This window comes from Planococcus citri, chromosome 4 (genome assembly GCF_950023065.1).
Source record: "Planococcus citri chromosome 4, ihPlaCitr1.1, whole genome shotgun sequence".
Lineage (NCBI taxonomy): Eukaryota > Metazoa > Arthropoda > Insecta > Hemiptera > Pseudococcidae > Planococcus > Planococcus citri.
Window position 1 is genome coordinate 67,264,311 of NC_088680.1, and position 27,008 is coordinate 67,291,318.

General features: G+C 34.0%; 2 protein-coding genes across 4 annotated transcripts in view; one reads left to right on the forward strand and one right to left on the reverse strand.

Annotated features, from left to right (window-relative positions):
* LOC135842291 (fibroblast growth factor receptor 2-like) overlaps positions 1–27,008 on the forward strand; it is a 72,606-nt gene that overhangs the window by 31,170 nt on the left and 14,428 nt on the right. The window lies entirely within an intron of this gene.
* On the reverse strand, positions 3,873–26,330 carry LOC135842295 (neuroserpin-like). Of its 2 annotated transcripts, none has more exons than XM_065359687.1 (7): positions 26,180–26,330; positions 25,635–26,057; positions 23,965–25,529; positions 18,779–19,119; positions 18,485–18,697; positions 12,422–12,562; positions 3,873–4,639 (listed from the first exon to the last, which is right to left on the reverse strand). In XM_065359687.1, exons 3-7 carry the CDS (start codon positions 24,043–24,045, stop codon positions 4,048–4,050), a joined length of 1,368 nt encoding a protein of 455 aa, XP_065215759.1. In that variant the 5' UTR covers positions 24,046–25,529; positions 25,635–26,057; positions 26,180–26,330; the 3' UTR covers positions 3,873–4,047. The 2 variants fall into 2 exon arrangements, with proteins under 2 accessions (XP_065215759.1, XP_065215758.1); XM_065359686.1 differs by having other exon boundaries at positions 25,624–26,057.

Sequence of the window (27,008 nt, forward strand, 5' to 3'; positions counted from 1 at the left end):
TCGTACATTCCAGGTTGCGACGTTGATGTTGTTCCGCCTTGTTTTAACTCCGCGTATTCTTAGCACCCTATCCGGCTGCCTTGGCGGATGAGGATCAGCCTGACGGAGACTTAGGGCCGTTGCTAAATTGATGTCCATATAATTCTAGGGAAATATAATGGTGTTGGTTTCCCGTTGCCTTCCACCATGATTTTCTGTTGGGGTTTACTCCCTTAGCCGAATTTGCCAGTTTTTAGGCGCTGGTATTCGCCTACTCACTCTGAAGCTCTTGCGCTTCCCTGGGGCTGGAACGAGTGAGTTGTTGGTGTTCTGCAGCTCTTATGCATTCTTGTTTGTAATCCGGATTTATGTAGAGGCTTGGCCTTCGACTTGCCACTCCTCCCCGTCGTTCCACCAACTGGAGAATTCTGCTTTAGCCATGTTTATCGATTCCGAGTCCATCGAACAGCAACATGTTACCACCCCGCACGACGTGGACGCGCAGAATACCCCTGGTGTTGTCTTCGCCTTCTCATCTGTCCTGGGGGACTGGCTCCTCTTGATGATCCGAGCTACTACCTAGAGACTACCTCTAGCGACAACAACCTGTGCCCTCGCGGAGCCCGCTTACAAGTGGTCATTAATTTATTTTCTTGCGCTTCATGATAAGCTTCCTTCTAGTACATTCTATGTACTACACACTAGACAAACTGAGATTTGAAGGAAATAACAATTCAGATATATATTTGAAGATACTCGTACCTTACTGAAATTCCCATCAATGATTGTAAATTGCCAGTAAATCACAATTCAAAATTTGTTTTTTGAAAATCAAAAATCAAAATTGAATAATTTCTGAATGGTGGAGGTATAATTTTACGGGGAAAATTCTGCAGGGAAACCAATGAAAAGGATGTCGGAGAGTCCCAACTGAAAAAATAAGTACAGTACACATTTGAATTCAGTGCACTGAGAAACCAAATGATGTTCCACAAGATTCACACTATAAAATTGAATTTCTGTTTCTAACAAACAAAGCATTTGTATGACTGGATGAGACTTTTCATTGCCTAGATACCCGAAAATAGTCCTTCTGTTGATACAAAACACCACTTATCTTAATGAATCAGATCCCATAAACTATTACACATTCCATCCTTTGAAAAAATTAGAATTACTAATATGTACTGAATGAAATAACCATGCTCTGCTACCATAAGAAAAAAATAAGTGTAAATCAGACTAATTCTGAAAGAAAATTCATATATGTATGTAGGTATGTAGTTAGATAATTATAATTGGGTTGTTCATTTCATCAATATTTACAGTGGAATAACTTATCTAACCAAAACAATAATTTAAGTCAATTTAGAAAGGAATGCACATTGCACAAGTGGCCAACAATAACTAACACAAAACTACTAAGAACATTTTTAACTTACAAGTAAGTAACCAAATATAACTGGCAAATTACAAATTTTTTATTTTGGGGGTGGTTTCTTCAGTTTCTTGATCGTTTTATTGACTTTTTCTCGTGTTATAAAAGTTTCTAACCCCCCCCCTCCCGTTAATTTTTTGCTTTCAATTTTCGCGCATGAATATTGATGAAAATATTTGCAAAACTGAAAATTGTTGGTTACCCTTGGGTTACTTTTTTGATGAAAAAGAGTTACTAAAGTTATTTTTTATTTGAAAAATATCGTTGGGATGCCTGTTCTTGTGTATAAAATGGTGAAATGGGATGCGAGGAGCGGAAAGAAGAGAGTGAATCTTGAAATCGTATGTATCTTCATGGAGAAAAATATCAACAAAATCTCCTACGTTGAGAATATTTTAAAAATTGGGGATACCTTGAAAACTTGATTTTTTGAAGAGGGGGGGCGATTGAACTATGGGTAATTGGGTAGTTTTGAAGACATCGACGCAGTACGAAATTTCAATTTGGGATTACGAAAAAGCACGAATTCAGCTTTCATTTCTGGATTTTAGTAGACACTCTGAATTTGGAAAAATGTATTCCTGTTACTTTTAAATTGTAGGAAAAAATCGATAATTTCTAATTTCGTAAAAAATACTGGATCCGATACTAAGCTTTACGTCCTCATAAGCTTCACAAATTTCATTTCATTTAAGTATTATCAATTTTATCTTACCAAAATATCGATAGAAACGAGTTCGTCGAATTAGTTTACAAACTATATTAATTTTTTAAAAGATTTTGTACTGAAATATCTAATCTTTTGAGTGTTTTAATGAAATGATAACGGATTTAAGAGCATTTTACGTCTATAATTTCTATTCAATCTGCGTACCTACCTAAATATTTTTCATTGGCATTCTTTCAATGGTGATGAAAGCTCGAGTTACGTTGTGTTTGGATTTATTAATAAGGCAATTAATAAAGCCAAACACAACGTAACTTTGAGCTTTCTGTTGTTAAATATATGTGAGTTCTAGAAACCGCGAATTCATCTATCACATATACTTGGAAATTTTGGAAGAAGACCTCGTCAATGTCATGAAAGATACGATGGATATTTCATCCCCCAGCAATCATTACGAAACATTTTATTTCATCACAATGGCCGTTTGTCAGATAATCAATGGATTGAGATTTCGCAGCCTAAAGTATGTACCGGAAGACCATCAAGCTCTTGTTTTTTCTCATTTATTAAATGCTGAATTTTGTAGCACCGTTCTGTCCGAAACAGCAACATCAACTATAGAATATAATTGTAACTAAAGATATAAGCTGCTTCATTCATCTAACATTTCCTTATGAAAAATTTAATTTCATCACAATAGCCGATTGTCAGAAAATCAATGGATTGAGATTTCGCAGCTTCAATTTGCACCAAAAAAACACCTTCAAGGTCTCGTTTCTCATTTGTTGAATGTTGAATTATAAGTATCATCGCTTCCGAAACATTCAGAACATCTAAAGGATAATTTTAGCTAAAGATAAGCTACTTAATTGAAAATCCAGCGATTCTCATTCTCAAGTATGGGAAAAGAGCTGACGACATCAATACCTTGCCCGACGTGGGTGAATCAATCGGAAGATTCTAGTGGATTTGGATCCACAAACCGCCTAAAGACAGGATATTTTCATAAGACAGATTATATCTATAGCTTTAATAATACATAGAATAGGAATGCGATAAAGGTGACACTATGTGATTTCTGAGGGCTTCATACATTATTCCTACTACTCCGATTATAAGTACCTACCTTAAATTTCTGGCCATCCGGGTACATAATTTCTTCTTTTTGGAAGCCAAGGCAATCACGTTTTAAACTGTTACTTTGGATTGGATCGAACAAAATAACTATAGACATAACCGATAATAAGTGCGTAAGCGTGAAGAGCACTAAGATTCTTGAAAAGGTGATGAAGGAGATTAAACCTGCTGATTTCTATCATGAAAATTTGATAGATTTTTGGCAAGTCTAAAATCTACAAAAACGCTGTATACTGTTATGAATATGACAGGTTAATCTTGAACTGCAACACGTATTCAATACTTGTGGGTACGTTTGGCACTCTCAAGATGCAGTGCCAGCGGAAAAGTGTCAAAATTTGAGACTGAAAAGTTGGATTATGGCATTCATTGAACATTAAAAGTAAGATTCTGCAAAAAAAATTTTAATTGAATTTTGTTTAAAATTGAGTTTAAAAAATGTATGCATTAAGTTTGAAACTCATTTTTAAACTTTAATGCGTACATTTTTGCACTTTCCCCCTTGATCTTTAGAGTTGAAATACAAAAACAATCGAAGAAAATAAACCTAATTCAATTTTGAAAAATTAATTGCCATTTTTTCTCAAAAAAGTTAAAAAATATTTTTTTTTTTTTCAAAAAAGAAAATTGGAGTTTGAAATTTAGACTAAGTAAAACATTAATAAATATATTATTTATTTTATAAAACATGTAATTTAAATTGTACGCATATTTTTTGCATAAATAAATCAACTAAAAATAATTCAGGTATGCAGAAAATTTTTAATCTAATAATCGCAGCTCTTGTGACCTTATTTACCTCTACTAATGCTTATGGAGTCGTTATTCAGAAATCCGTGTATCCAGTCGGTTCGAAAACAGCTCCATAAAACAGAAACATTTTAGTCTTAGTGTCATAAATAAAACATAAAAAGGGTTTATCGACTGTAAATTCTATCGCCTTGGTATCCAATTTCTGATGCACCAGGGGCATTTTCTTCGACTTCATAAGCGGACATCCTCCTATACCTTCCTCGTTCAGTTCGAGTAATACTTTTTGTTTAAAAACCGATAGAGTCAAACCTTGAGCAATGCAATCCAATGTGATTTTGTCCAATCCGTGCATTCGTAAGATATCCAATTGGTCTACCTCGCCTGCGAAATTCATCTTGGGAACCGAGTAAATGATTCGGGTGATTTCGACTCCGTCGATGATTTTTTTGAATAAATTCTTATTCGGGTGTTCGAGTATATCAGCTAGAGTTTGGTTGTCTCGTGGCAGTACGTAATACATGCGGATTTCAGGAGTGGCTGTGGGTAGAGCTATGGCTGTAACTATTGGATCAGCGTAATAAGGGATGTTGCCTTGGTTCAACATGACGCAGATGTCGACGAGGTCGCAGCCGTCGCATTCTCCGTCTCTGGTGTGGAATGCGGTTCTGGAAAAAATGATCAGGGTGTAATTGGTTGCTAGGGAGTTTTTTGAGTTAAATTAGGGTTGAAGTTTCCATTTTTTTTTCTTCTGCTACCTTCAGGAGTTTATTTAAAGTTTTGTGTGATAATAATTCCTTATTTTATGGTTTCCTTCAAGTCTAAAAAAAAAGTGCTGGTAATCCCCCCCCCCCTCCAAATCATAAGAATTGGAAAAAAGTAAGGTTCCAAAAAAATAAAAAAAATGCTGAGAACTTTCCCTCTAAATCATAGAAATTGAAAAAACGAAGCCTGAAAGAAAAATTGTGCTGAGAATTCGCAATTTTTGAGATAGAAATTTTCAAAATAATCTTATTTTTGAAAAACGATCTCTTTCTACATTCTTAGAAATATTAGATCTCGGTTCAAAACCCCCTACCCCAATGTGAAAAATCTAAAGATAAAATGAACAAAACTCGCTGAAAATTTATTATGAAAATTTTTCAATTCATGCGTCATTTGTTCTGAATAATTTCCTCTCAAGAAAAAATTTTCCTCCAAGACTCAAAAATTGAAAAAAATGATTTTTACTGGAAATTTTTGAAAAGTGTTTTATCTAATTTATCGTATTTTACAAGAGGGAGAGGTTTAGGAAGGTTTTCTCTTGTGAAGGGGATTAAAAGTAGGTACTGAAAGCAATTTTGACACAGAAATGAAATATTTATGATTGATTTTTTATCGATTTATGTTTTATTTGTTTTTTAAAAAATTGTTCTACCCCAACTTTGAGAAATCAGAAGAGAGTTTCTCTTGAAAAAAGGAGTTACATCGAAAAATTCTGTTGAAGAGATTGAAATCTGGACAACTTATTTCCAATACTGAAAATATTTCATTAATTTTATCACCTATTTTTAAAATTTTTTCGTATGTATTTCATTAATTCATTGCGTGATTTTTCACAACTGTTCTCAAAAATGACCGTATTTTTGCAATTTTTTCACGTCTTCGTAATAACTTTTCTGCTATACTTGGCTGATTTTCACAATATTCTACTAATTTTAGTAGGGATGTATTTTAAAGTTTTTTTTTCGTCACTTAAATAGACCTTAGGTAGGGAAGGTATGTAAATTTTTTCAAATTTTAGTGTTTGAAAAGTACCTAGTGTTTTTTTTTTAAATTGCCAAATCGCCTTTTTTTTTTGGCAAAAATGCAAAAAAAAAATTGTTTTTGGTCTAAATTTCTTAAAATGGGTGCTAAAATAGTTGAAAAAATGATCTTTTTCTTTAAAATTTGGGTAAAAATTCGAGTTTTCTGTCGTAGATTGTCAAAAAATTAAGTTTTTTCTCCAAAATTTTCGAATACCTGAATGCAAGTTTTTTGTCGTAGATTTGCTAGAAAGTTGCATGTTTGTCGAAATTTCCAAAAAAAAGATCCCAATTTTTCTCAAAATTGTCAAAGAAATTTTTTTTTATCCAAAATTTGCGAAAAAATCCAAGTTTTTTATCACGGATTATCAAAAAATTCCATTTTTTGTCAAAATTGGCAAAAGTTTGCCAAAAATGTTTGTTTTTTGACCAGACTATCGTATAAAGATTCTGTTTTTTGTTTGTGTAAAAAAAAGTCCTTTTTTTAAATCAAAATTGTCAAAGAGTTTCACATTTTTCAAAATTGTTAAAACCGTTATAATTTGTCATTAGTGGCAAAAAATTGAGTTTTCTCCATTTTTTGTGTGTCAATAGTCTTTTTTTGTCGAAATTGTCACCTTTTTTTTTTAAAATAATGGTTAATTTTTTAAAAGTGTTGAAAAATGAAATAAAGGTCTGGAAAGCCAGGAGAAATTAGAAGGAAATCATTTTTTTCTAAGAATGGCCACCCTGCAAAACTCAATAATCAATAAAGTTTTTTCAATACTTTAAAAATATTTTTTCGTTTTTACCTGGTTTTTATGTCAATTTTCTTGTGTTTTTATGTGTTTTTGTCGACATTTTGTTCAACTTTTGTTTCACTTTTTGAAATTATAATAATTTTTTACAAATGGCCAATTTTTCAGATCATTTTTAGTAGGTATTTTTTCAATATTTTACTTTTTTTTTGCATTTTTGATACTATGAAAAATATTTTAGTTTTTTTGAGCATTGCTGTAATATTTTACAAAATTTTAGCATTTTTAAAAACTTTTTTCTTCTAATTTTTTTTATTTTTTGATCTGTTTTTTGCAAAAATTTTTCATCATGCATTTTCAATAATTTTAATATCCTTTTTTCGTTGATTTGAGAAAATTTTATGAATACTTCACGCAATTTACAGAAGTTTTTGATCAATTTTTTCGTAATTTCTTGCAATATGTAGTTGTATTTTATTTCATCAAAATTGTCAAAATTGTCATTAGTTGGCCAAAATGACCAAAAAATTATTTTTTTTTTCAAAATTTGCGAATAAATCCAAGTTGTTTGTCTTAGATTGTCAAAAAGTTGTATTTTTCATCAAAATTGTCAAAAAAAGTCCCCACTTTTGTCAAAATTGTCAAAAGTTGGCTAAAATTGCCACAATTTTTTTTTTTTACCAACATTTGCGGAAAAACCAAGTTTTTCTATCATGGATTGCCAGAAAATTCCATTTTTTTGTCAAAATTGGCAAAAACTTTTGTTTTCTATCTGAACTGTCATAAATAAAGATCCTGTTTTCTGTTAATGTAAAAAAAAAGGTCTTTTTTGTAAGGTAACCAAAACTGTCATTACATTTTTCAAAATGGCGAAAAAGTCATAATTTGTGTCAAAAAAATTATGACCCGTTTTTTTTTCAAAATTGTCAAAAATAAAAAGTCCCGTTCTTCAAAAAAATTCTCAAAATTTGTTTTCTCCGTTTTCTGAGTGTGTCAATAGAGTATTTTTTTGGTCAAAATTGCCAGTTTTGATGTTTTTCTTTGTTTTTTTAAAATCGTGGTTGGTATTTGAAAAGTCTTGAAAAATGAAAAAAAAAGGTCTGGAAATCCAGAAGAAATCAGAAGACAATTATTTTTCAAAAAAATGACCACTTTGCCCTATTCAATCAAGCTTTTTCAATATTTTAACAATCTTTCTTCGTTTTTATTCGTTTTTATGCCAATTTTCTTCTGTTTTTATGAGTTTTTGTCGTTATTTTGTTCGATTTTTGTTTCACTTTTTAGAATGATAATAGTTTTCTTGCAAATATAGCCAAATTTTCAGATCATGTTTAGTATTTTTGCAATATGTTACTATTTTTTTTTGCATTTGAAGGGTTCCATTCCAAGTCGGCCTAAGTCCATTTTTATCATTTTTGAGTTAGCAGCGCCATCTGCTGGTACAGGTCGGTTAACACCTTTATCACCTTGTCCCAACACCTGGCGTTACTTGTTTCGCTCAGGAGCGCTGTTTTGCCGGCTCGAAAAAACAGCTGATTATTCCAAAGTGGCCTAAATCATACATTTTTTACGAGTATTTGTATACAAGTGCAGTTGTGCCGGTTTTTTTTTCAAGTTTTTCAACGATTTTCGAGTGAAGGCGTTTTCACATGCATTATTCATCATGGTATGTACAAATATTACCGATTCCCATACCACAATAGTTACTTTTTTGTATCTAACTAACACCTAATATTTTTGATATTTTTTTTTTTCAATTTTTTTTTACTCATTTTTTTTTTTCAGAATAGACGAAATTTGAAGGTGCTTCAAATGAAATTGTTTCAGAAATGTATTAAATTAATGATTCGTGAATTTTTTTTAAAAAAACGCGTTTTTTCAGCTCTTTTTCGAAATTTTTAAAATCAGATTGTTCCAAATGGGCCTAAGTCCACTTTTTCTGACTGTTTGACGCGCTCTGGAGCTGAAAATACGCAAAATTAAAAAAATACCAATACGGTACTTTAAAGCAGAAAGATCAAGCTTCACAACCATATAATCACATCATTTATTATTGAAGCGGAAGGGCGAGAAAAACACTTATTTGTGTTTTTCTCGAAACGGAAAAAATGGACTTAGGCCGACTTGGAAAGGAACCCTTCATTTTTCATGAATTCTCTTGTAAATTTTCCAAATTTTTGCAATTTCTTCAATTTTTTGATATGTACTTTAATAAAACATTTTAAACATTTTAGTTATTTTTTGAGCATCATTTTAGTGAATTTCAAAGCATATTTTTGTCATTTTTTAAAACTTTTTTTCTAATTTTTTTCATTTTTTGTAAGTTTTGATTTTTTTTTTGCAATTTAGCACAATTGCGAAATTTTTTTATTAGGCTAGGGGCCCTATATTAAGACAAACTTACGTATGATTAGGGTAGGATACATTTATCTAGAAATAAAGTTACAATCAGTACAAAGAAATGGGCTACCTGGGGTTTTAAATTTTAAATTTTTTCATATAATTTAGTAGAGTAAAGAAATTTGATGACATTGTCTATATGAGTGGGGTCATCAGAAAGGAGGACTTGAAGTTGGTTGGAATTTAAAAGTCTGGAGCGTTCATTTTGGTAGGAAGGACAGTCTATTAGTAGATGAGCAATGTTTAAAGGGATGTTGCATTCTGGGCATGATGTGGGAGGCTGTTTGAGGAATATGAATTGGTGAGTAAGAAGAGAGTGGCCAGTCTTGAGTCGGGTGAGAAGAACCTCAGATTTATGTTGAGGTTGCTCAGAAGTTTTCCATAACGATGTGGTGTTTTTTATGCTTTTGAGTTTATTTGAACTTGGGACCTGAGACCATGAAGATTGAAACACTTCATGCATTAAAGTTTTTGAATGGAGCTTTAGGTCTGATAGAGGGATTGGAATGTTGGCAAGGGGGAGGTGTAGGTGTGCTTGCTTAGCTATTTTATCAGCCAACTCATTACCATGAATCTGGGAGTGTGAAGGTATCCAGCATAGTATGGGTGTGCTATTTTGGAAGAGTTGCAGGAGTTCAATAATTTCAAGTGATATAGGATGTGAATATTTTGACCTATAGTTTTTTATTGATAAAAGAGCTGATAGTGAGTCAGTAAAAACTGTAACTTAATTTAATGAAAAATCAAGGGAATAATTATGTTATTGCAGATTTAATTCCATATAATTCAGCAGTGAGAATGGTGCAAAGGGAGGGGAGAGCAATGGGAATAGAGATATCGCCATGAATGATAGCACATCCAGTGAATTGTTTGGTTTTTGAGCCATCCGTATATATGTGACTGTATTCTTTATACTTGTCAAGAAGAAGAAAAAAATGTCTTTTAAGTATGATGGGGTTGGTGAGATTTTTATTAAATTCTGTCAAAGATAGGTCAATGCTAGGGTTAGAATATTGCCAAGGTGGGGTAGGGTTTACTAGCAAATGGTGTATTTTGATGTTATTCTCTTCTACTTGTTGTAGAAAAGATTGGAATTTTACAGATAGCGAATGCATAGGAATCATATATTCCAACTTCAAGTTGAAATCTGGGTTTGATTTTATGTTCAAGTATGTTGATGTAGAAATGTACTCTCTACGTATGTCAAGTGGACATTCAGAAGCATCATTGAGAAGACTTACTGTGGGGGTAGTTCTAAATGCTCCAGTGGAAATCCGCACAGCTGTATTTTGGATAGTGTTTAGCCTGCGGAGGCGATTTTCAGGAGCATAGGTATAGATAGAGCATCCATAATCTAAAACTGGTCTGATGAGTGTGCGGTATAGTTTGAGTAAGGTATGACGATCAGAGCCATAAGAGGTATGTGAAAGTTCCTTAAGTAGGTTCATTTTTTTGAAGCATTTAGATCGGATTTCTTCTATATGAGAGGACCAGGAGAGATTATTGTCAAAGTTAATACCTAAGTATTTAATAGTGTTGAGGGTTGGAATTTGAGTATTGTTGAAGTGTATGTTTAGTTCATGAGTACAATTATTTTGTTTGCAAATATGTAGGGCAGCTGATTTGGAATGAGAAAATTTTAAACCGTTTTGTTGTGACCATGATAGCAGCTGGTCTGTGGCTTGTTGTAGTAGAGATTTGCCAAGTTCTATGTCATTACAAGATAGAGAAATGTTGAGGTCATCAGCAAATAAAACTTTTTTGATTGGAGAGGGAATTGCTTCAGTGAGGTCATTAATTCCTACAATGAACAGAGTTGGGCTTAACACAGCACCCTGAGGAACTCCATTGACAAGAGAGTATTCATCAGAGATTTCACTTGAAATTTTAACTCTGAAGTGTCTATCTTTTAAAAAGTTGGCTATAAAGTGCAGTAAGTTACCTTGGATGTTCCATGAGTGTAAAGTTTTAATAATTTTAAACTTCCAAATAGTATCAAAGGCATGACTAATGTCATAGAAAACTGATAGGAAATGAGTTTCATTCTTTCTAGACTTGTTGATTTCAGAGTTAATGAAGGCTAACTGATGAAAAGTTGATCTAGAGGAGCGGAAACCACATTGAGATGGGGATAGTTTTTTGGCTTTCAAATAGTTTGCAGAGGTTAGAAGTTAAAGAGATTGGGCGATAGCTGTTGATATCAAATGGGGTTTTATCTGGTTTCAAGAGAGGTAGAACTATTGCAGTTTTCCAGCAATTTGGAAAAGAATGAGATGTCCACATTTGATTGAAAATTTCCAATAGTAAGAGGGTCACATTTTCTGGTGCATTTTTAATGAATTGTAAGTGAATTAAATCAGCACCTGGGGCCGAGTTTCTAGCAGAAGAAAGAGCTGTGTTAAATTCTTCAATGCTAATGGGGGAATTATAAGGTTCATTTGTAGCATCATCAATATGAAGAGTAGGTTCATTGTTTAGTTTAAAATTGAGGAAGTTCTGGTCAAGAGCTTCATCACTAGAGTTTTTAGCAAACATTTGGGCAAAAGCATTAGCAATGGTGTTGGTGTCATAGATTGAGCAATTGTCTAATTTAATACACATCGTGCATTTTCAATAATTTTCATATTCTTTTTTCGTTGATTTGAAAAAATTTTATGAATATTTTACACAATTTACAGAATTTTTTTTTACATATTTTACAAAATTTTGATGGCAATGTATCTCCTTTAATTTTCTTATTTTTTATGCAACACCTATTTATTTTCAATTTCTTGGAAATTTTGTCACATTTTAATAGGGTGTGCACAGGTAGTGAAGGTAGTGAAAGTAAGTAGTGAAAAGGTAGTGATTTTCTGCAATTTTGCAAAAGCTCCGAAGAATTGAGCAAAACAAGAACGCTTGAAGAAATTGGTGTATTAGAAATAAAAATACAGAAGCTGATTCATGAAAAAGAAAAGGAAGTTTCAAAAATATAGATCAAAATAAGTATTAAGTACTCGTATTTGAAAAAGAAAATGAAAGGTTGATTTGTTGCCAATTTTGGACTTTTTGAATTGGGCGTTGAAAATATTTTGGAAGATACGAGTGAAAAAGTTATGAAAGGTAGTGATTTTTGGTCAACAAATTCCATGTAGACACCCTGATTATCTACTTAAGGAACTTTTTGTCACTTTGCTAATTTTTTGTTTGATTTTATCAGTTTTTTTTTTGGCATTTTGAGCAATATTTTTTACTTTTTGTCACTTTAATTTTTTGTTCGATTTTATCAGATTTTTTGGCATTTTGAGCAATGTTTTTTGCAACATCTGTATTTTATTGGTTTTTCCAAAATTAATGTTTTCACAAAATTTTACCTACGTTTTCAGTGTTGTGATTTTTTGCTTCTTTTTTTCAAAATTTTTCCAATAAATTCAGCTAATTTATCAATTTTAAGGTTCATGTTTCAACCACACCTACTTAGGCTTTGCTTTGAACCATTCCTCCATTCAAAAACTCTATCAAATGAAAAAAATGTGAATAAAATACGTACTCGTAACTGTCGTCAGGTTGAAACATTCTTTCCCAATTGGTGACCAAAGTAAGAGAACTACTCATAACAGAGACTGTATTTTTCTCGAGCGGTTTTTCGATAAAATTCGGTATCCTGTCGTAAGTTAGATTTTTGACAATTCTGTAGAAAAAATAACAAAGAAACAAAATCAGCTTTCAGCGAAGAAATCTTTGATTTTATGAACAATTGTCATTATTAGTTCGCCTATTTTCTACTTTTTATAGTCTAGGTACTTATAAAAGGCCAGCGAGTAGTTGTACGATGACGAAGAGCTGTCATTGGTCGAGACACGATCGCGATCACGTTTCGTTTCGAAAATACTCGACTTCTCGTCCAAAAAACGGATTCTCACCGGTTATAACGCTGATTATCCTGCGACGATAAAATTCCAATATAGCTTCGGGCGAATCACCGCCGCCGAAAAAGTCGAAAAATATATTCCTCTCGGATAAAGCTCTACTGGTCCTTTGGTGATTGACGATGAGACCTCGCGGCCTAGACGAATGTTGTAACAGATGTTGCGACGACGACGATGACGACGATAACGACAAGGAAGACGAAGCGCTGGTTAGAAAGTTGACGATGAAAGAAGAAGTCGCCGGGTTTGGCGATTGAGGTAATGCCGAGTCAGCATTCGTATCGTTCTGATTTGAGCGCAGCTGCTGTGGTGATTGGTCGATCTCGTCTGGGGTTGAAGATGTGCTCGGCGACCCGGGTTCATTCTCATCTACGCCTAGTGAACTATCCTCGTCGCTTGTGTCACTTTCTGAAAGATGACCGCGTCTTCGGCGAAACGAATTATCATTCACTAGTCGCCAATTCCACAGAGGAAAATTTCGCTGCTCGTTTCTCTCTATAGAATTCGCATTGTCCGGTAGTAGGTCGAAATTTTCCGATGAGAATGATACATTTGATTCGCTCATATTGTCATCGACGACGAAACTAAGTAAGGGAGATGATTGGGTTCGGTCTGGGCGAACTTTTGGTATCGAATTTTAACCTTTTGCTAGGCATACTTACTTACTCTTGTGTGGGTCTGCGAACGTGTCAGTGTATTTTACCATCTTACTTTACCGAAGTGATGACAACTGTGGGCTGTTTTTCTAACAAGGGAACCTCTTCAGGCGTCCGCCTCCGATTTTTGGAAAGAGTATGTTCTAAAACCCCCAAATCCAAATTTTCAGCTGCCCAAGTTCATTTTTCGATTTTTGGCGAATTTTTGAAAATCCAAAATTGACTATGTATTTTGGTGATTTGTGCTTTTTTTCAAAAAAAAAGTACGTACTTGATCAGTAAAAATGCTCAAAATAAGTCCTAAAACTGATATGAACCCCCCCCAAATCCAAAGTTCGCCATTTCCAGCCATTCTGGAGGCTCCAGCGCGATTTTTCAATTTCTCCAGAATCTTCAATTTGCTCCAGAAGGCGTGAATATGAAGTTGGGCAGCTAAAAATCGAGTTGCGTGTTATACTCCATCTGTTTAACGAGTTTATCCACATTTGAGTCGATTCTGGAGCGGACACCTCAAGAGTGGTTTTTTGACCAGCTTTTTTCATAATAAGAAATCCAAAAAAATCAAAATTTCATCGTTTGCGAGAAAATTTTCGAAATTTGCGCGAATCGCAGTATTTCGTCATGAACTAACCCTACGAGGGCGAATTTCGCCATTTCCAGCTATTCTGGAGGCTCCAGCGCTATTTTTCAAATTCTCCAGAATTTTCAATTTGCTCTAGAAGGCGTGAATATGAAGTTGGACAGCTAAAAATCGAGTTGTGTGTTATACTCGACCTGTTTAACGAATTTATCCAGACTTGAGCCGATTCTGGAGCGGACACCTCAAGAGTGGTTTTCTGACCAGCTTTTTTTAAAAATAAAAATATCCAAAAATTAAAGGGAGGCCCAAGAAAGGCTGGAAATGGCAAAATTCGCTCTCGTGTGGTTAATTAATAATAATAACAAAATACAGCGATTCGCGCAAATTTCAAAAATTTTCTCACAAACTAGGAATTTTTGGTTTTTGGGTATTTTTATTTTAAAAAACTAGGGGGCTCCGCCCCCTGGCCGCTTCGCGTCCCAACCCCCTTATGACCCGTCAACCATTCCTTTATCCCCCCCCCCATGTACTCTGATCAGCTATGCTCTAAAACACCCGCTCACATAACTTAGTTCGGCATATGACAATAGGAGTAATTGCACCCCCCCTCCCGGCCGATCCTCCGGAACAACTTTTTTCTTAAAGGGAACATCCTAAGGAACATTTTAAAGCAAACTTGCCCAAAAAAAGTTGGCCTTACTTACAAAATGGCGGCCATTTTGATTGACTGGTCAGCCGAAATTGCAGATTTTGTGTTTCAACATAGGACTTGCACGAAATTTTTCAAACTTTACAAACGTAGATCGAAAGATCATGCAAAAATTTATCACCTGTCAAAATTTCACGAGCTAAAGTGCGTTTTTCGATTTTTGGTGAATTTTTGAAAATCGAATTTAGGCCAAAGATGAGGGAAAAAATCAAAATTTTACCAAATTGATCAAGAAAGCTGAAATTTCGGATATACCCTATTTTCGACATGCCAAATCGATTAGAAACGGTTTCAACTCGTTTTGAGCAGTTCTGGAGCCTCCGGCAGATTTTTGAAACTCGAAATTCCCACAAAATTCCATCAAATTGAAGTTGTAAAGCTGAAATTTATTCTGAAAAAAAACTAATTTCAATATGCTACGAAGTACTGCGGGTGAATTTCAAGTCGTTTTGGAGCCTACAGCGACTTTTTGAAAATTACTGGAGCCTCCGGTAGATTTTTGAAACTTCCAAAATTTTATCAAACGGTAATGGAAAGCCGAAATTTACTTCGCAAACTAATTTCAATACGACATGAATTCGACTACATGGTGGTTTCAAATAGTTTTTAAGCTTCTAGCTACTTTTTACATTTGAATTTTCCAAAAAAACGCAATACAGCGTTTCAAAAAGTCGCTGGAGGCTCCATAACGACTTGAAATCCACCGGAAGTCGACTTCGTAGCGTATTGAAATTAGTTTTCAGAATGAATTTCGTCTCTCCATCTGCATTTGATGAAATTTTGAGAGATATCAAGCTTCAAAAATCTACTGGAGGCTCCAGTAATTTTCAAAAAGTCGCTGGAGGCTCCGAAATGACTTACACCCACCTGAAGTCGTCTTCAGAGGGTGTCAAACTTGGAGTGCAGAGTAAATTTCGACTTTCCATCTCCGTTTGATGGAATTTTGGAGAAATTTCAAGTTTCAAAAATCTACTGGAGGCTACAGTAATTTTCAAGAATTTGCTGGAGGCTCCTAAACGACTTGAAATCCACCTGCAGTTGACTTTGTAGTGTATTGGAATTAGTTTGCAGAGTAAATTTCGGCTTTCCATCTCCGTTTGATGAAATTTTGTGGGAATTTCGAGTTTCAAAAATCTGCTGGAGGCTCCAGAACTGCTCAAAACGGATTGAAACAGTTTCCAGTCGATTTGGCATGTTGAAAATAGGGTATATCCCGAATTTCAGCATTCTAGGTCAGTTTGATAAAATTTTGATTTTTCCCCTCATTTTTGGCCTAAATTGGATTTTCAAAAATTCACCAAAAATCGAAAAACGGACTTTAGCACTTATTTTGACAGGTGATAAATTTTGACATGATAGTTCGATCTACGTTTGTAAAGTTTGAAAATTCTCCAGCAAATTTTTGAAACTCGAAATTCCCACGAAATTCCATCAAATTGGAGTTGTAAAGCTGAAATTTATTCTAAAAATCAATTTCAATGCGCTACGAAGTACTGCAGGTGAATTTCAAGTCGTTTTGGAGCCTCCAGCGTCTTTTTGAAAATTCCTGAAGCCTCCAGCAGATGTTTGAAACCTCAAATTTTCTCAAAATTTCATCAAACGGAGATGGAAAGCGGAAATTTACCGTACACTCAAATTTTAACACCCTCAGAAGACGACTTCAGGTGGGTTCAAGTCATTTTAGAGCCTCCAGCGATTTTTTTGAAAATTACTGGAGCCTTCAGCAGATTTTTGAAACTTTAAATGTTTACAAAATTTCATCAAATGGAGATGGAAAGCTAAAATTTACTCTACACTCCAACTAACCCTTCAAAGAGTCGCTGGAGGCTCCAAAACGTCTTGAAATATACCAGCAGTCAACTTCGTAGCGTATTGAAATTAGTTTGCAGAATGAATTTTGACTCTCCATCTCAGTTTGATAAGTTTCAGAAATCTACTGGAGGCTCCAAAACGACTTGAAATTCACCTGCAGTACTTTGTAGCGTATTGAAATCAATTTTTAGAATAAATTTCAGCTTTACAACGCCAATTTAATAAAATTTTGTGGGAATTTCGAGTTTCAAAAATTTGCTGGAGACTCCAGAACTGCTCAAAACGGTTTGAAACCGTTTCCAATCGATTTGGCACGTCGAAAATAGGGTATATCCCAAATTTCAGCTTTCTTAGTCAATTTGGTAAAATTTTGATTTTTTCCCTCATTTTTGGCCTAAATTGGATTTTCAAAAATTCACCAAAAATCGAAAAACGCACTTTAGCACTTGAAATTTTGACAGGTGATAAATTTTTGCATGATCTTTCGATCTACCGTTGTACGGGTTGAAAAATTTCGTGCAAGTCCTATGTTGAAACGCAAAATCTGCGATTTCGGCTGACCAGTCAATCAAAATGGCCGCCATTTTGTAAGTAAGGCCAACTTTTTTTGGGCAAGTTTGCTTTAAAATGTTCCTTAGGATGTCCCCTTTAAGAAAAAAGTTGTTCTGGAGGATCGGCGGCGGGGGGGGCTGCAATTACTCCTATTGTCATATGCCGGACTAATTATTTTTTTTCAGCACATCACAACGTACACCTAACAGTCTAACATGCTTGAATGTAAGGCTCACCACTACAAACACAGTACTATGTTAATACACGTCACGTTGCAATTCCACCACTCGAACATTTTCAGTGTATTTCAACCCTCACTACCACAAACATACAACGTCGTGTAAACGTCTTGTAAACGCCTTGTAAACGCCTTACTAACACTTCTCCGACTTCCGAGTTTGTTTGCTCATTCCACTACCTGCGAATCCGCGCTTTATGGATAGGAGGGTGGGTAGAAGCACTACCACAAACACAGATTTCTGTGTAAATACAACACTAACATTTCCTTGCACTCGAGAACCATCTTCCAGAAGTTGTTTGACGGGTTTTGATTTTTTAATATAGAGAGAAGAGAGAAAAGCTGGTCAAAAAACCACTCGTGAGGTGTCCGCTCCAGAATCTGCTGAAATGTGGATAAACTGGTTAAACAGGTCGAGTATAACACACAACTCGATTTTTAGCTGCTAAACTTCATATTCACGCCTTCTGGAGCAAATTCAAAATTCTGGAGAAATTGAAAAATAGCGCTGGAGCCTCCAGAATAGCTGGAAATGGCGAAATTCGCCCTCGTAGGGTTAGTTCATGACAAAATACAGCGATTCGCGCAATTTTCGAAAATTTCCTCGCAAACGATGAAATTTTGATTTTTTTGGATTTCTTATTATGAAAAAAGCTGGTCAAAAAACCACTCTTGAGGTGTCCGCTCCAGAATCGGCTCAAATGTGGATAAATTCGTTAAACAGGTCGAGTATAACACACAAGTCGATTTTTAGCTGCCCAATTCACGCCTTCTGGAGCAAATTGAAAATTCTGGAGAAATTGAAAAATCGCGCTGGAGGCTCCAGAATAGCTGGAAATGGCGAAATTTGGATTTGGGGGGTTAATATCAGTTTTAGGACTTATTTTGAGCATTTTTACTGATCAAGTACGCACTTTTTTTAAAAAAAGCATAAATCACCAAAATAGTCAATTTTGGATTTTCAAAAATTCGCCAAAAATCGAAAAATGAACTTAGGCAGCTGAAAATTTGGATTTGGGGGTTTTAGAACATGCTCTATCCAAAAATCGCGGTCCCTTTCAAATCGGAGGCGGACACCTCAAGAGGTTTCCTTGTAAGTTATCACAAAGTTCATAGGTAATTAATTGGTATACTTACTGGTTGATTGTGTCGATAGCCAGCTTCGGATTCGTTTCGAAATATGTACTTTTCACATCAATTCCATAGTAGTTTTTGACGTTTTTGACGAAACTTTGGTTTACAGCGAATTTATTATCTACAAAGATCCACTTCGCCGAACGAATTGCCGAATGTTCCTTATCCACGGTGGCTCGAAAAAGGTTACCCAATTGTATATTTATAATGTATAAGCTGCATAATTGAAAAATAAAAACTGAGAATTTTTTTCCATACCCCCTTGCTATGTATGATTTTTTTAACAAGTCGACTTACTAATTTTCATAATCATCGTTGTGATACAAGCTGGGTTCGCCTTTCAATAGCGCCAATTTTTTACGCGAATTTTTCTGATGAAATATGGGGGGTAAAGTAATGTATTGCGCTGCTTCGGGATGCTGCTCTAGGAATTTTTCCAGTGTCTGAAAGCCTAATACGGTGTCGAGTTGTTGCCTCATACGATCATCAGTGGTGCCCCAATATACGATCGCGGTGCTCGCGTATAAATCAATGGGTGAAAAAATGATATTCTTGGCGTACATTTTGTTCTCAGTATTCGATCTGTGTATTTTGGCTGCTGTGTTTACCATGAAACAAGATAGTTTTTCTTGTAACGACTGTTTTGAAAACAAAAAAAAAAAAAAACCAATGGTGATTAGTGAGGAAAAACTATACAGTTTCGTTTCTGGAGAACCTCGTAATCTTCCAAAGGGAAATGATCAAATCTGGACTGGTCTGATCAAGATTAGATTCACTATGGTCTGTTCCGATGTATTCAGATCTGGGCAGATCCAATCATTTTCCAATGGACTGTGAAAACTTGGAAAAATGTCTAGAAAGTTGTCAATCAGCCACATTCAACGAAATTTTATAACATTTTTGCTGCGTTTTGTTCAATTTTCATAGTTTTTATCACTTTTTTCATGCATTTTTGGCAAATTTCATCGAGGTTTCGTCACTTTTTTGGTGATTTACAATGATTTGAATGCTTTATTCGTGTTTTTCGATCATTTCGACTTTTTAAACAATTTTTACTACATTTTGTGAAATTTTTTTGAAAGTTTATTTTTTTTATCATATTTTTCAGTGATTTCACTGTTTTTTAAAGGTGTTTTTAATCTTATTTTAACACGTTTTGAACCCATTTTAATCCATTTTTGAAGATTTTTTAGTGTTTTTTTACGTAAAAAATGCATTTTTAACACCTTTTCACACCTTTTTCTGCAATTTTCACTAAAATTTCATTGCTTTGAATTTTTTTTACATAATTTCTTACACGTTTTTTACCCTTTTTTACGTGTGCTTTCGAGAGATTTTGCGAAAATGTATCGTTTTTTGATGATTCTCGGTAATTTTAATGCTTTTGAAAGTATTTTTACATTATTTTGATAATTTTCACCACTTTTTCAGGCAATTTTCGCATTTTCACTAAAATTTCATAACTTTTTGCCAATTTTATTATAATTTTATAGCTTTTTCGAGTGTTTTACATTGTTTTAAACGTTTTTCACACCTTTTCATGGATTTCTAGTAGATTTTCCTGAATTTTTAGTAATATTGATGCTTTTTTTCAAAGTATTTTTACATTCTTTTGACAATTCTTAGCTCTTTTTCAAACATTTTCCGGAAATTTCACTTGAATTTCGTTACGTTTTGCTAATTTTTAACGTGTTTTTTTTGGAGTGTTTTTACATCATTTCAACCCATTTTCACGCTTTTTCATTCATATTTTCAGTAGATTTTACTAAAATTTCATTGTTCTCTGGCGATTTTCTGTGCTTTTGTTTTTACATCATTTCAGCGTACACGTTCAACGCGTTTCGTCTGGCATATGACAATAGGAGTAATTGCACCCCCCCCCCCGCCGATTCTCCGGGACAACTTTTTTTTTAAAGGGGATACCTAAGGAACATTTTAAAGCAAACTTGCCCAAAAACAGCTGGCCTTACTTACAAAATGGCGGCCATTTTGATTGACAAGTCAGCCGAAATCTCAGATTTTGCGTTTCAACATAGGACTTGCACGAAATTTTTCAAATTTTACAAAGATAGATCGAAAGATCACGCAAAAATTTATCACCTGTCAAAATTTCAAGTGCTAAAGTGCGTTTTTCGATTTTTGGTGAATTTTTGAAAATCCAATTTAGTCCAAAAATGAGGGAAAACATCAAAATTTTACCAAATTGACCAAGAAAGCTGAAAGTTGGGGTATACCCTATTTTCGACGTGCCAAATCGATTGGAAACGGTTTCAACCCGTTTTTAGCAGTTCTGGAGCCTCCAGCAAATTTTTGAAACTCGAAATTCCTACGAAATTCCATCAAATTGGAGTTGTAAAGCTGAAATTTATTCTAAAAATTAATTTCAATGCGCTACGAAGTACTGCATGTGAATTTCAAGTCGTTTTGGAGCCTCCAGCGTCTTTTTGAAAATTCCTGAAGCCTCCAGCAGATGTTTGAAACTTTAAATTTTCTCAAAATTTCATCAAACGGAGATGGAAAGCTGAAATTTACTCTACACTCCAATTTTAACACCCTCTGAAGACCACTTCAGGTGGGTTCATATCATTTTAGGGCCTCCAACGACTTTTTTGAAAATTACTGGCTCCTCCAGTAGATTTTTGAAGCTTGAAATTTCCCCAACATTAATTTAACAAATGGAGTTGACAAGCTGAAATTTATTTCGTAGACTACTTGGTGGTTTCAAATGGTTTTGAAGCTCCCAGCTACTTTTTAGGAAATTTCAATTTCCCACAAAAATGCCATACAACCCTTGAAAGAGTCGCTGGAGGCTCCAAAACGTCATGAAATACACCATCACTACCATCAGTCATCTTCGTAGCGTATTGAAATTAGTTTGCAGAATGAATTTCGACTCTCCATCTCAGTTTGATGAAATTTTGGGGAAATTTCAAGTTTCAAAAATCTACTGGTGGCTCCAGTAATTTTCAAAAAGTCGCTGGAGGCTCCAAAACTACTTGAAATTTACCTGCAGTACTTTGTAGCGTATTGAAATCAGTTTTTAGAATAAATTTCAGTTTTACAACGCCAATTTAATGAAATTTTGTGGGAATTTCGAGTTTCAAAAATCTCCCGAAGGCTCCAGAACTGCTCAAAACGGGTTGAAACCGTTTCCAATCGATTTGGCACGACGAAAATAGGGTATGTCCCAACTTTCAGCTTTCTTGATTAATTTGGTAAAATTTTGATGTTTTCCCTCATTTTTGGACTAAATTGGATTTTCAAAAATTCACCAAAAATCGAAAAACGCACTTTAGCACTTGAAATTTTGACAGGTGATAAATTTTTGTGTGATCTTTCGATCTATCTTTGTAAAGTTTGAAAAATTTCGTGCAAGTCCTATGTTGAAACGCAAAATCTGAGATTTCGGCTGACTTGTCAATCAAAATGGCCGCCATTTTGTAAGTAAGGCCAACTGTTTTTGGGCAAGTTTGCTTTAAAATGTTCCTTAGGATATTCCCTTTAAGAAAAAAGTTGTCCCGGAGAATCGGCGGGGGGGGGGGGGGGTGTAATTACTCCTATTGTCATATGCCAGACTATTTCTCAAGCATTTTTTCGTTAATTTCGCTAGAATTTCATCATTTTGTTTTTTTTTCGATAAGTACCTGATTAAAATTTCTCTTTGAAAATTTTCACGTCAATTTGACACCTTTTTATCACTTTTTAATATTATATTTTTGGCAAAAGTTTACTCAAATTTTAATGTTTATTGCTGATGTACTAGTGTTTTTCGGTTTTTCATGCTTTTAGTGACGTTTAGAGGTAGTTTTAATTATGTTTCATAAAATGTTTGTTGAATTTTGTGAAATTTTACTAAAACTTTATTTTTCATGATCTTTCCTTAATTTTCTTGTTGCTTTATTTTTCAATTTTCGCATCATTTTTGAACGAATTTTTTATTGTTTTAAAACTAGATACGAGTAGCTAATTTTTTTCATAAATTTTCAAATTGATTTTCAGCAACTACTATTTTTTTTAGTGATTTCGTCCCTGCCAATTTTTTTGTATTTAAATTGTGTTACACTGAAAAAAAAAACAATAAAAATTACTATTTCAGTACAGTAACCGGATCCAATCCAAAAATAATAGTGATTTTTACTCAGCCAAAAAATACATTTTACTATAGAATTAGGTAAAATTTATTATTCTCATAGTAAAACTTACTAATCTCATAGTAAAATTTACTAATCTCATAGTAAAAATCGCAATATTTTTGAATGGGATCCGGTTACTGTATGAAATAGTAAAAATTATCCATAATTTTTTTTTCCGTGTAGAAGTTTTTTAATGAAAATTTTTGGTCATTTTTCACTGAATCTTTTCCGCTGATTTTTTGCTGATTTTTCCTGCCTAAGTACCTAGTCATTTTTTTTCAAATGCTGAATTTTATTTTGCTTTACTGAAATTTTTTGAAAATTTTTTTTATTGACTTCCAGGTGATTTTTTTAATTTGAAGCTTTTTCAAAATGACCAGTTGGCTGATTTTCTAGCGACCCTCCATCAATTTTATACATACTTACTAATTTTTTTCACCCAACGGTTTAGTGATTTGCGTATTTTTTCGTTGGTGATTTTCAAACTACCTATATAGGTAAGTAATTTTTTGAAGACTTGGAAACCAATTTTCCGGCGATTTTCACCAGATTTTCTGATGAGTTTTGTCACTAATTTTCTACTCATTTTTCAAATGTTCATTCTAATTCATTTTTTATCTAATTTTTTTCTAATTTTTAATCAGCTTCTCAGGAATTGTTGTCTTATATAACTCCTCTTATTGGAAGCACTAATTTTTTAATGGTTTTATAAACTATTTTCTTGTAAATTCTTCCACAAATTTTGAATTGATTCATCATTTATTTCATGTAGCGATTCTTTTAAAATATTTTTCACGGATTTTTTGCTCAATTTCTTGGCCATTTTTTTCAAAAAATTTTCTAGTGATTTTCTAACTGATTTTCTTGTACGAGTAATTCGTCAAATCGTCATTGATTTCATATTGATTTTTTCAAATGACTTTCACATATTTTTAAAACCATTTCCCCCACTCTAATTTTTTAGGTTCCTTAGATATTTTCTAGTGATTTTCACATTAATTCCTAATGATTTTTCGAACGATTTTTTTTGTGATTTTCGCAAACTAATTTTCTAGCGGTCTAAACCAATCTTCTGGCGATTTTCTCCAAAATTTTCCGTAATTCCTGTCTTTACTGTTCAGATGATTTATTTCTGATTACTGTTGTTTTTCCAAGTGCACGTTTTGTATCAATTTTTGTGCGAATTTTCTGATCACTTCGTAAACTGTGATTTCATTTTTTCGTAATTTTTCAAAGCACATTCGCCTAAAATTGAAACCAATGGTTCTATTCGAAGGTAGGGGAGTAGAGGAGAAAAGAAAGTGAACATTTTTCTTCGAATTTTGCCAAATGACGTGATATTTTTCATACCTGTTTGAGTACATTGTCAGCTCCGTTTGCGTATCCAGCGAAAAAAACTCCGAAAACGTACACCAACTTCAGAACGCACATTTCACAACGATTGAATTTCAACTAATAAGCGATACAAGTGGACCTGGTTTTCAAAATTATTTCTACCGAAAATTGAAAAGATCTATTGTGTAGTATTTTAATTGAAAATAACGTTCAACACATTTTTATTTCGAATATTGCCATTCAAGCTGTTCGAATTACTCCATACAAACACTTGTTTACTAATCAACGCGAATTCATTGAATGACTCGTACTCGAGGAAAAAATCGCATAATATGTGACGATAAAGACATTATTTTCTTATTGTTTTAAAAATTTCAAAACATTTTCTCTTGTTTGCGGAGAGAGAAAAGAGAAAAAGATGGTGACGAAATTGATATATTTCTTGGCGAGCTTGGGCAGCGATGAAGTTGTGTAATTTTCTGCCATCTGGTCCATTGTGTTGGGCAATTCGTGTTTTTCTGTCTTATGTTTAGAGTTCATTGATCTGGTGGTATTTTGAAATAATGGTACATGTATTTTCATTTTCGAAAATATTTGCATTTCGAAATGATGCGATGTGTTTGGAACGAGCTGGCCTGAAGTTTTTCGATGATTTGGATGTTCTGTTCATGAGCTTTTCCAACAAATATCAAGAAATTTGAAAATAATCAAAAAAATTGATCATTTTTTCAATTAGTTTCGTATAAAATCCACGATAGTACAATCTCAGCCAGGATTTCGCTGAGAAGAACGTTCAATTTGGACTTGAATGGCTCGTACCAAATGACAGGATATTTCTCAACGACTTCGGCTTCAACATCGGTCAAATGGAAATGCAACTTGTCCGACGTCTCGAGTCTCATCAACGATGTAAAATCCAATCGAACGGATAATTTCTTCACAACGATGGTTCGATTTGATGGAATCGATCCAGTCTCTCGAATGGTCAGTGTGGTAGGATTTTTCTCATCTTCGGAAAAATTAATGGAGAATATCAACCTCATGGAGAGATTATCTGCTCGTTGAACAAGCTGCATATTCGAACCACACACTTTGCAACGATTCAATCCTTCAATTTGTACGTACTCGATGGAATCACCTAAACGACGAATGTGATCATTGGGTAATCGAAATGGTCTCTTGTATCGAGTTCGCAGATAATGGACAACCACGCTGGACATGAGACGGAGAACATCCTGTTTGTAAGAATCGGCGATTTTGACGTCTTGAATTGCTTTAGCGTGAGCTAATCGATGACTGGAGTCTTTGGAGATGATTTCTTGGAGTAAACAGGGTGTTATGGAATCGAGGAAGAAGTTGACGTTCTGCGAGAGATTGGTGTAGGCGGTGAAGTTGTCGAAAGTGTATTCTGTTCTGACTCTTGTGCTGAGAATATCGCCTGCCTTTGTATTTGTACGTGTTTTGATATCGTTCAACGTGATGGATGCGTTTTGATACACCAAGATGAAGTTGCTGTTGGTTCCATTTGTTGAAATCTCACCTCGAATTGTTGTCTCGTTTGATTTGGCTTGATACGTGGTCTGTGGAGAGAGAAAAATCAATATGATGAGTGGAAATCAAATTTAATCTAAGATTAATCGATTAGTAAATTTTGACCTGGGTATGGTATCTTACTTTGAACGTACATTGTCCATTCAGCGCACTTGCGACGATTTTCTCATTCTGACTTGGAAAATTACAAATCGTGATGTTGTGAAGATAACTCAATTGTCCATCTTTGGATACGAATGGAATCGCATCCAATGAACTCATCTGCTGATGATTGGTGTTTTTCAACTGTGATCGGATTCTGAATTTTTCTTTAACATGTTGCGTCCATAAACATAAAATTTCATACCCTCGAACCATCAACTCTTGCAAACAGCTCAAGTTGAAATTATCTTGTCGACGTAGCGATTTATGGACCAAGTTTGAGAAATCGTCTGTAATATTGCATCTTTGTGGTGTGAGTGATTTTTCTATTCTGGTTATCGAATAAGGAGATGGGAACGATAGCGAATTGGCGAACTTTAAAGATGTGAAATTCTGGTCGAGTATTGAGTCACATTCTAAAATTATTTTTAAAATTATAAAATTGAAAAAAAAATCGAAAGTTGGAAGGAACAAAAATAGATGCGTGGATAATTAACTATGGCATTAAGAAAAAATAAACAATCGAATAAAAACTTACGATTTATTTTTGCTGTCCATACAATACATACGAGTAAATTTCTAAAATACGTCATGAGATGGGTCATGGTTTTAAATGGAAGCTTTAATGGTCACATCACATCGGTTTAACGATAACTAATGATTAAAATTATCATTACCAGTCGGTATATTATCTTCTGTGTTCACGAATTGAAATTTTTCAAAACAATTTTCAATCAATTAGCACGTAATTCGAATTATTTGTTATTCGAGTTATACGTGGGTAACAAAAAAAAATAAATAAACAATGGTTTAAATAATAATCGTGCTCGACGAAGCCTGTTTTCGTAGCATAATTTGAAGCATTTTGATGAGTTTTTGCCTCGTTTATGCTACATGTTCTATGTCAACTCGAAACCAAAAATAAAGTTTGTTCACTCCGATTTTTTTTAAAAAGAGTACTCTTTTGAACGGTGCACCTTCAAAAGACTCACAATAAATGCAAAAAATATTTTTAAAATTCGACGTCAGGTTGATTTTGCCCAATTTCGGGCTTCAAAAAAGGATCTCTATCGATAAGAATTTTATTAAATTCAAAGTCGCCGATTTCAAATGTTGGCTCATTTTTTTTTTTTTTTTTGGATTCACCCCTCCTCTATCCAGTGATGATCAAATATGGCTAAAAGACCAGAAAACTAAAAATGAAGTGTGATGGTTTTCCAAGATATTGAGTTTGAATAATTATTCATTTGCTCATTTCTGGATACGACTTCCTTTTTTTTGAGAGAGTCGGAGAAAGGGGGGTGAGTTTTTGTACCTTTTTTTTTGAAATCTGAAGCTTGCGTTCAAGTTTTGATCTTTTTTTTTCA